Source organism: Corvus kubaryi, unplaced genomic scaffold (genome assembly GCF_017639235.1).
Source record: "Corvus kubaryi isolate FWS band 111438036 unplaced genomic scaffold, C.kubaryi_AGA036_p1.0 134, whole genome shotgun sequence".
Lineage (NCBI taxonomy): Eukaryota > Metazoa > Chordata > Aves > Passeriformes > Corvidae > Corvus > Corvus kubaryi.
The window spans coordinates 10298486-10309545 of NW_024580668.1; the positions used below are offsets into that span (position 1 = coordinate 10298486).

The 11060-nt window shown below is 42.1% G+C and overlaps 1 protein-coding gene across 2 annotated transcripts in view; it reads right to left on the reverse strand.

The window, feature by feature from the left end:
• The window catches only part of DHX35 (DEAH-box helicase 35), a 28796-nt gene extending 17923 nt beyond the window's left edge, over positions 1 to 10873 (reverse strand). For both annotated transcript variants that reach the window (XM_042050248.1, XM_042050238.1), the window contains exons 1-11: positions 10769 to 10873; positions 9253 to 9386; positions 8785 to 8877; positions 8548 to 8625; positions 6860 to 6964; positions 5929 to 5990; positions 5230 to 5299; positions 4119 to 4178; positions 2060 to 2172; positions 1815 to 1911; positions 560 to 718 (exon numbers count right to left, since the gene is read on the reverse strand). In XM_042050248.1, coding sequence (XP_041906182.1) covers positions 560 to 718; positions 1815 to 1911; positions 2060 to 2172; positions 4119 to 4178; positions 5230 to 5299; positions 5929 to 5990; positions 6860 to 6964; positions 8548 to 8625; positions 8785 to 8877; positions 9253 to 9386; positions 10769 to 10808 — 1011 coding nt within the window. In that variant the 5' untranslated portion in view covers positions 10809 to 10873. The remainder of the gene's footprint in view (positions 1 to 559; positions 719 to 1814; positions 1912 to 2059; positions 2173 to 4118; positions 4179 to 5229; positions 5300 to 5928; positions 5991 to 6859; positions 6965 to 8547; positions 8626 to 8784; positions 8878 to 9252; positions 9387 to 10768) is intronic.
• Between the last annotated feature and the right edge of the window lie 187 nt (positions 10874 to 11060).

Sequence of the window (11060 nt, forward strand, 5' to 3'; positions counted from 1 at the left end):
GCATAAGCAGAAAGCACTAATCATATCCAATGATACACTTCTCTGACACTAAATGTCCAAACAAGACTTGCAGAAGTCAAAACAGAGCTTTTTTTTTTGCACTGAAGTCAAGTAAGTTTGAACTTGTTTTTTAGATAAAAATACAGTATTTATCCACTTTGTCACTAATTTTTCCACTACTGGTGGAAAACAGCCATGGACATTTAGACCACAAAAAGAAAGAAAAAGATAAAAGCAGAGGAGTTCAGAGTGTAAGAAGCTGCAGCTGAATGAAGACAAATGCAAGCTTGTATGGAGACACTTAAAAATTGCAGAGTTGATGTGAAGACAGAAGAGCTGGAACTGACATGTGTAGGAGTGATCACAGATGAAAAGGGAAGCCAGGGAACATGTTCTTGGTTCCCAGTTTGAAAGCTGACAGGCAGTGATGGGAGATACAGAAAGCCTCCCTCAAATCAGCATTTGCCATAGTCCCATGATGTGAAGCTGATAAACACAACCTGAGTGCAGCAGATGCCCTTCTGGGTGGTAGAAATTGAGACACACACAAGAGCCTCACCTTCCTGACAGTGTGAGGGACTCTCTCAAACACTTTCAGCTGCTCAGGAGAAGGCAGCCCGGCGTACATGGGGAGAACACGGAGGTGCTTCTTCATCCCAGTGCGAGCGAGGGCCCGAGCCTGTTCTATGAGCATGGAAACAACAGTCTCCACTTCCTCCTGGAGCCAGAGCAGCACAGGGCACAGAATGAGAGAGGTTTCACTTTAACAGCACATTCCTGTCACCTAGATACAACAACTGCACCAAAATAATACCATTGTAATTGTCCAAACTCCAGGACTTTGACTAGCTCACTCCATGTTGTAATAGTCTTAGATAAATTCCTATTAATAATAAATAAAGCTTGACATGCCTATTTATGTTCACTGTTATTTGAGTCAACGTCACACCACAAGCACACGAACAAAATCACAGGGGAAGGACTGAACCAACCTCAGGAGGAAGCAGGTTAATTTTCCTGTCTGTCTCAACTGGTGAGAGCAAAAGGGGAGGTCAAAATATTTTGACAGTGTAGAATGCTGCGGGCCTGGATCAGGAGTGGCACAGGAACAGCATTAACACCTCTTGCTAAACTTCACGTTTAACCTCAGCTGTGGCACCTCACTCTTACAGACAGAAAACAAAATGTTCAAACAATGCCTCATAAAATACCAAATTCATTATTCCAAAGTTAAATCAATAACAGGGATGAGGAATTGCTTTTGAAAATATGCAAGATGTTATTGAAGCTCTTCAAGGTGGCTCCTCACTGGAGAAATGATGAGTTACCTCCCATTTGCTCTTCCCCACTGCAAAGTGAGCTGACAAGCATAAATAGAGCAGAAGAGACCAGTACATTTTGATCTCATGGCAATTTGTTTTTCTGTCAAACACTTCGGATGTTAAGCCTAACAAATGTGAATCCATTTGCCTTAAGTATTAATGATGACTCACTGTCATTTTAACAGCTGGGTATGTGTGACTTGCACCAACAAACCACACAATATTCTACTCACTACCACGGCTGAGAAAATACAGTATTAAATGACAAAAACTATCATCCCTCTCTAGCTTCAATAAATTCAGGCCATATATTGTCTTCACATCTTTGGGACTGGCCTAGTTTTGCTCCCATCAGTACAGAAATGTTTGTCATCTTCACTGAGAATAAAGTAAGTACAACTAAGGAAAGCCTCAAGAGACAGAGGCAGCTTTGCAAAGCTCACAATACAGCACTGTAAAGCAAAAAAAAAAAAAACCTGCTTATGTCTATACCTGGCCAGTTAAAAATGCCAGTATATCACCATCATTCTCCATCTGGTGAATTTTCATTGTAGTTTCCACAGTTGACTTTACATAGTCAGGAACAGGGCTATGGGGAGAGAAAACAGCAGAGACGTGAGCAGAAAAATAGGTACAGACTCCTCCCCTGTAGAAGGGACAAACCAGAGCTCTAACCTAGACAAAATGATAGTACAGTTGCACATTCTCACTACTGCCAAGAGCAGACAAGAACACACCTCTGCAAGTAAAAGATGTCCACTGGAAACGTCCTCCCCTCCACAGTAAGGATCACACTGGTGTCTTTGCTGGGGTCACCGGTATCGTTCTGATTAAAGAAATCCCTGAATTTCTACATTAAAATAAAAACAAACACTTTCAGTTTGACAGTTCAAGGAATGGGGGGAAAAACCTAAAGACACGAAGAAGTTAAATTACTACTACTTGGATGTTTACTTCATCTATTTGACAATGTCAATTCAAAAATGTGAAAGTTTCATTTTGTTGCCTTCCATTCTATTTGGGGTTCAGGCATTTAGCACAAAAAGTCTTGCATGTTTATTACTTTGAGAGGTAAAAATTGAAAAGGGACATTAATTATATCAGCTGATACAAAAAAGAAAGATAAAGAAAAAGAAGATAAAGAATCTTTTAACTGGATTTATCGCATTAGCAAAGTCACAGCTAAGAACTTAGAAATGATTGGTGCAAAAAGATTTGTATAGGGTCTGCATATTCTCATCCATTTTTGGATGAGCAAGTAAATTTTCCAGCTCTTACTGAACACCAAGATCTCACTTAATAAAAGCAGAGTTAGGCATGATTTATGTGAGGTTTTGATTTATGAATTGTGAGACACCTTCATAAATTCAGATTTATTGTCATGAAGTATTTCCAATAAATAACAGCAAGAGGATGAACTTAAGAACCCAAATAACTCATTTCAACTTTTACAGGCATTGTAGAGATAACCATCAACTCTCTGTATTAAAAAAATGTTTATATAGTTACACCAATCATTTTGCTCCTATTAACTCATTTTATATTAACTGTCAACTATTTGAAATGTGATTTCTGGCAGTTAAAATTTTGCACTGTGACATACAGAATATATAGAAGTGCAAATACTACCAAAGCACAGCACACTACCAACATTCATGGCATATGATACTTGTCACTAAAGGAAATTCTCAGTGTGCCCACATCTTCAGTACCACATGAAAGCTTTCACCACCGCATCTTATTATGGACAGACGAGTTAGGAAAAGTGGAGATGAGGAATGAATATGATGCAGGAGATGGAGCAGCTGCCATATGAAGAGAGACTGAAAAGGCTGTTCTTGGGGAGCACAAAGTTGAGAACTGAGAACACACAGCTGAAGTTTACAGAATCAAAGGTGACAAAGTAAATGTAAAACTGGTTTTGGGAGTGCTTTTCTTAAACACGAATCCCCAGTACAAGAACTAGGAGATCCTTGATGAAACTAATAGGTTTGAAAGAACTTAGACCAACTACTTCATTATATAACAGGTGGCAAACATCTGAAAATTACTCTCACATGGTGTCCTGGAGACTTGCAGCTTCATTGAGCAGATTCAAAGACAAATTAACAAACAGCAGGCCCATAAACACACAGTAGAGGGAAACAGCAGGAAGGTGCTGACTAATATCTCTGTTACAACTACTGCAGATGCTGAGGCAGCTCAAAGAGAACAGACCCACAGCAGGTGCACAGGCTTGCGTGCTCTCCCTAAACAGCATCTCCTGTTGCTGCTGCTACAAGCAGAACACAGGGCTGGGTGAAACACTGCTCAGCTCTAAGAGAGATCTTCTTCTGTTCAAAATCAAATTAATGATCTTTTTACTAAGTTTACATAAGTGTTCACAGGCCACGAGTCAATCAGGGATCTAGTACGATCTCACTGAAATCAAATCTATTCATTTATCACTTATTTTTACTTGTGTGTAATTGCCTCAAATTACTTCTATCAGCAACACTGAGCTAAATCAATGCCTCTTAATAAATTAAGCCAAGAGAACATATTTAATAAAGAATACAAATAAGGAGAAAAAGACATCAATACATAAAAAACAGATTCATTTTTAAATTCACATCCAAAACAGTTTGCTAATACAACATGAAAACCAGAGCAATTGATCTACAGCAGATTTTTTCCCTGCAACCACTCAAGCAGCAGCAATGCTTCCCAAGCAGCACAGAGGATAAGCTGTACACAAATAGCAGTGGAGCTGCCACCTAATTTTACTTCATCTCAACCCAAATCTCTGAGCTGTACCTCTGCATCCAAGGTGGCTGAAGCCACAATCAGGCGAAGATCCCCACGCTTCTTCTGAACCTGGGAGAGAAACCAACAACACCCAGAGTAAAAACTGTTTTCTGAAATACAAGACTAGAACCAAGAATTAGAGAATCCAGATTACCAGAAACTTCTCTATAAAACTACTTTAAACTGCAAGACAGATGATAAATGAAGCAGCTAATGCCATGAAGATTTTTTGCCTTTTCTTTTATACCCCTGTTATACCTTTTTACAACTTCTGTATTCTTGGTGCTTTTTCCCTACATTCTTGGCCTTGTTTGTCAAGCTGGGACTCAACATTTTAGAAGCTTTGTAGCTGGGGATCAGTGTGCCCCAGACCCCAAGGTCCTCTCCAGAACACATTCTGTAAACCAAGATAGAACCATCCAGGGGAAGGCTCCTTGGGGAGGGGGGCTCATTCAAGCCTCTCATTGGGGAATCTTTGATAGATGTGCTAATTAGTAACACCTATAATGTTATATCAGATCTTTTGAGGGTGGGCATTGCAGCGTGCATTTGACCTGGATGTGGTGCACCAAAGGATCCTTAAAATAAATATCAAAGTAAAACCCCTTTTCCCCTTCTAACCGTGTTTGACTCTTGATTTTAAGATCAGGAAAAGGCATCACAGCCATATCATCCCATAAGTTTCAGAACCTGATGACTGTTTGGAGTTTTATGTATTTATTTTAAGGGCATTCAGTCTGTTATTTTAACTTAGTCTTAATTTCTGGTGGGAGTCAGAGCTTTAGTAGGTTGAAAGTCAGCAACAAGCCCCTATCAGATCACTTCACATGATCAGCAGCAGCAGAATCAACACTGTATTTTTGGTACTATCAGCTAAGGAGAGATTTCAGCATCAGTGGGAAGAAATAGAGGATCCTGAATGTCAGACAAGCAAAGAAAATACCTGGGTATGTACAATAGGCTGCAGGATAAATGAGGAAGCAGCAATCACACTCCCTCAATTACCAGCCATCAGGATCAGAGGTTTAATGAAAAGGATGGAAATTAAAGCAGTTACAGAGAGCTATAATAAAATTACCAAATTAAAATTACAGAGAACTGTGAATTAAAAAAGAATTACCTTTTTTAGTAAGCCAATGGCAATGTCTGTATAAAGAGTCCTTTCATGAGCTTCATCCAGCATGAGGACACTGTGAAAAAAGCAGAAAGATGAGGTTTCAGAAATTACTTGACTGACATTAGAATCAGTGTCTCCCTGTCTTCTAGAAACACCATTATTTGAAGTCTGCTGCTGGACTTTTACTGTTCACAGCCACTTACAAAACTGTTGAAGTTAAAAAAAACTTGCAGCAATGGAGCAGGGAGAAAAATGTACCTGACGTCACATAGGACATGCACACTGTTCTCTATTCAGGTTAATTTTTGGAAAGGGGTAGAAGAAAACAAGTTTATGTTTACTGTACTGCATAGGTCTTCTGGATATCAGAAAAGCCTGTTTGTTGTTGATTTTTTTTTTATTAGTATAAAGAAGAAAAAATAATTTAAAATTGGGAAATGAAACAATTCGGACTCCATAAGGCCCCCACTTAGCTTTTGTCCCAAAACTATAGAATCAAATCCTACTGGTTTTGGTGTTGCAATGATCAACTAGCAGTCTTTACAACATAAAGAAGTCAAACTTCTACAGTAATTTTCACTTTTTTGGTATTTAATTTATAATAACCACTAATAATTTACAAAAACCGCTATTGTAACAGGAAAAAAATGCAGGTTTTTACCAAATTGCACTTCAGCAAGCACTCATTCCATGTTTTCTTACCTGTATCTTGTTAATAAAGGATCAGCCATCATTTCCCTCACCAGCATACCATCAGTTAGAAACTAAAAGTGAATGGAAAAAAAAAATGTAGAAAAATCCTTAAAAGATAGTCTCAGCTAACTGTGATTTTTAAAGATGATTTTCTAGGCTTTTGCCTGAATGTTTCCTTGCCTTTAATTTTCTAATGATCTATCAAATTAGACTGTGACTGCAACTGTGGTCTTGAACTAAGCAAGAATTGATGGTAAAACCCTCCAAATGTCCAACTCTAAATGAATAACCATCATGCATAAAAGAAAAAAATTAAGTTCAGCTCTATTTAATGAACAAACATCTCCATTTCTTTCACTGTAAAAGGAACACCAGCCTCTGGGAAAAAAAAAAAATCATAAAGCAAATTGTCTCATTCATCATCACTGCTATTCCAGCACAACTAAAGCACATCATCTTCTGGAGGAACAAAAGCAACACTAACATTGCTCACAGCCCTGAAGAACAGCTGCAAAGCTGCTATTTAATCTACCAAATTGTCTCTTAGCCTACTCATTTGGGTTTATCTGTGCTTTTAATCAAAATCTATTTTCAGGGTAGGGAGGATACTTTTAACTGTGATTCACTGCAGCCTTTCCCAATGACTTTGAGTGACACACAGGTCACACCAGCGCCGTACCAACAGCTGGCCATACCTTGGAATTGTCCTTTAGACTTAAAATGGTGCTTGTCAGACTATCAGAACAGAACAGGTACTCGTTTTATTAAGGTTTGGATCACCACAGTCATTTCAAGCACAATTTTGGGGTGCCCACCTGGGAAACTGAAATGTTACCTACTCTCTTGACTGGGCATCACATGGTTCTCAATAATTTTGCAAAAGTACTTGAAGAGTTTCAACTAATTCCTTCAGAGTAACCACACAGTGTTCATGTTTCACCTTAATTCTTGTAGCCTGTGGGTCTGTGCAGTCATCAAACCGAATACAATATCCAACTTCATGTCCCAGCACTGCACCTCTTTCATCAGCAACTCGGCCTGCAACCTGGGAAGAGAGATCCTCAGAAGCAAGAAACAGCTCAGCACACTTCAGCCTTGTGTCATTACAAACTACAAAGACATCTAAAGACACAATAAAACTCCACAATACATAAATTAGTCCCACTAGAATTCCAACAAGAAGCTACTGTCAGTCATTTGAGTGACATTCTAAGCCATACCTACAGGCAGTGAACTCATGATTTCAGCTGGAATCTTATCACCCCATCACCTTCAGCCCAAGAATCCAGGGTAATTGTCAGTAATGCAAGCAGAAGTTCAGGAATTTCTGAATATATCTTTGCAACTAGCTATCTTTATTTCTAACAACCCCCATGTTCTAGATGGGAGAGCAGATAAGTCATCTATTAAAATAAAATATCATTTCCAGTTCAAGACAAAGCAATAAATCACCAGTTATATTTCTCATCTTCTGTAACAGCCACAGTCCAGGCAGTCTGCAACAACAGTCTCAAGCAAAAACCCTGCTGTGTCTATGTACTAAGCCTGAATGGAATAATCTATTTTAGGCTTAAAAATGACGCATTAAGACATGAAAGGGAAGAGAGAAGTGAGTTTGCTGTGAGAAATCATTGCAGCACTCCCAACATCTCCTGTAGAACTTGTGCTCTGTCAGCTGGATGCCCTATGAAGGAGAAAAGGGAGGACACTGCAGGCAGACTGCCCAAAGCACAAGATGCAGAGCACTGCTAGAGACTGCTCCCTTAACCAGGCTGGATCTGGTCAAAGAATACTGGATTCTACAGTATTTACCAGAGGTAGATGCTGGTGTGTTGTAGATACCATTTACTGCATTACAGAGAACAGGCAAAATGCGGGTTATAAAACAGCACCTCAGTTCTCTGTATAAAAAGAATGCTGCAGCAGAAACTTCACCTAAGTCAGGGGCTGGCAGCAGTTGTGAAGACAAGGAGCACTGGATGCTTTCTGTGCACACTGTTACCAGAGAGGAGAAGTCGTTGCCCTCAGCATCTCCTCTTTTCCCCCTCATAGCACATCCAGCGGACATTACGTTCTCCAAGACATAATATGTATATGCAAAAATTTCTCACAATAAAGCTGTTCTTCTTCTGCCTGACATTTTTACAAGGGGAAACCAAAAAAACCACACCCCATAATAACAACAAAAAACAAACACAGAAAAAAAGATTAAAAACCTAGTTATGAATTGCTAGAAAGAGGTACACAACCTCTTGTTTCTTCCACTGGCTGCATAACTGTATGCAGATTTACATCACTGTTTCACCTTGTGAAAGAAGTTGAGGGTCACACAAGCACAGTTCTAGTTCTGAGTCAAACACAGCTCAGCCCTAACTTCCGTACACAGTTCTGCTGACATCAGTCAATTTTACTTCAAAGCTTCTACATCTGCAATTCTGGAGCTGAAAAATGTTTGGCCAGACCCACTAATGTGGTTGAATTCAGTGTGTAACACCAGCAACTCTTACAGAAAGATAAGCAGAAACATCTATTCATTCAGGAGCTCGTGCAGATTCCTGCTATTGAGCAAAACCTGCTGATAAACTGGAGGTTATAATGACAACAGGCTGGGAAGATTTGGACACTCACTGAAACAGCAGCGACCCGACGAGGCTGTGTCACCCCAACAACTCTTCCTTCAGCTGTCCAGCCAGCTTCTGCCAGGTACTGCAAACAAGAATGGGGATAAGAGAGGCCCTGGTCATGCTGTGGTTATACCAAAGTGTTAGGCACTCAAACTTTGTGTTTTGACCTGGTTCTGTTCAATATTCCATGTAAAACCCCCTGAGGGAACACCTGATTTTACCAACCTAAACAGACACTTACTTGTGGAATCTGCGTTGATTTTCCACATCCTGTTTCCCCAATAATCACCAGAGTCTGGTAATTCTCCACTAGGTAAAGTATGTGATTTCTTAGCTGAAAGAGAAAATGACATTTAAATATAAACAGCAGATTGTACAAAAAAAAGAAAACAATTAAAATGACAATATTTACATATCTGGCAGACACAGTAACTTCTTATTACATGGAGTTCACTGCCAAAAGCTGTGTCCTTTAAAATCTCTAAATGACATGTACAACATATAGTAAATAATATACATCAACAAAGCCCTTAAAACTGTGACTTACAGTTGTCAAACAGGACAATAAATTCCAATAAATAGAGAGCAAAGTCATAAATGTATTACTTTATGTTGCAAAGTGATTTTATACCGCCCTTTAAAAAAAAAAAAAGACAGACAAGCCAGACATCATACAATGCATTTAATATATCAAAAAGAACTTCTGTACCTTAAAAACAGGCAGCTTTTGCCTTTGCTGTTCAATGGAGAGGGAAGCATAAGGGTTATAGATGACGGTCACAGCACTGCTCTCAGCAGGACTCTGCCTCTCCTCCGAGACACTGACACCAGGACCTTCTGAGCCTACATGACAGAAGTGAATTTTAACTGGAACAATACACTACTGCCTGCTGTATCACAATACAGCCAAAATAAATACGTTTCATACAAATAGGAATCATGGGTGGCAGCATACTAAAAAAAAAAAAAAAAACCCAAACAAGTTTTCTGTGAAAGCAATCAAAATACTAACAATAAACAAGGGATACACCCCTCTCTTCAGCTCTGAACTTACCTCAGGAACTGAAATTTGATTTATTCCTGCTGCAAATCATCACAATACTACTGACACCTGAAAATGAGGAATCGAGGGATCTAGAAACAAAAACTGATCTCAAGAACAGAACATGTCATCTCCAGCTACAGACTCAATTGGGAAAGTCTGAGAGCAAAGAGAAGGATTCCCCATTTTGTAGGATTTGCTTGCTTTCATTTCTCCCACTGTTAGTCCCTATTCAGAACTGCCAAGCAGTTTTACCACAAATTAACTATTACTGTGATTGTTCCCAAGGTCCTGCTCCATTGAGCTGCTCTCCCTGCTGCTCACCAGGATTATTTCCACCCAAGCCCAGGATTTTGCTCCTCCCTCAGAACTCCTTGGGATTCCCCTGCACACTTCACAGCCCGTTGAGACTCCCCAAAGGGCAGCACACCCACCCCACAAACCACCCACTCCATCCCCTCCCCTGCCACCCCATAGCGGGCACCACCCAGCTGGAGCCACAAACACCCCCTGCTCTTTGGCAGCGAGAGGACAGCGATTTCCCCACTGCCCTCACTGAATCATCAAGGTTGGAAAAAACCTTCAAGCTCATCCAGTCCAACCACCAACCCTGCAAGCCCTAAACCACATCATCCAGCACCATTCAGACGCCTCTTGAAAACCCTCAGGGATGGTGACTCCACCACCTTCCCGGGCAAATTATTCTAACGTCTGACCACCCGAGCAGCGGTAAAAAAAATTATAATAGCTAATCTGAGTCTCCCGTGTCGCAGTTTAAGGCCATTTCCTCTGGTTCTCTCACGGCAGACACCGTAGAAGAGACCGGCTCCCACCTCACTACAGCCTCCTGTCAGGGAGTTGGAGGGAGCGAGGAGGTCACCCCTAAGCCTCCTCTTCTGGAGACTAAGCAAACCCAGCTCCCTCCGCCGCTCCTCGTAAGACATTTCCAAGCCTCCTTTCCGAGCCTTCTCGCCCTTCACTGTAAACACTCCAGAGACCCCCAAGAGCCGAGGGGGGCAGCGCTGCCGGCTTTCGCCGCATCTCTCACCACAGCCAGGCAGGTCGAAGCTCTGTCCCCCACACCGCCCCCCCACCACGGCCAGCCGAGGCTCCCTCCCCCGTATCCCTCACCGCGGCCAGCCCGGGTCGGGGCTCCCTTCCCCGCACCCCCCACATCCCTCACCCGGCTTCCAAAACTTCACCGGCCTCACGGGCGCCGCCATCTTGGGGTGAGAGGGCAGCCGGAAGCGGAGCGCGGGGCCCACGTGACGCCCCTCGCGTTGCCGTGGAGACCGCGCCCCCTCCCGACCCGGCCCCGCCCGGCCCCTCCCGGCCCCGCCCGGCCCCTCCCGGCCCCTCCCGCCCCCTCCCGGCCCCGCCCGGCCCCTCCCGGCCCCGCCCGGCCCCTCCCGGCCCCTCCCGCCCCCTCCCGGCCCCGCCCGGCCCCTCCCGGCCCCGCCCGGCCCCTCCCGGCC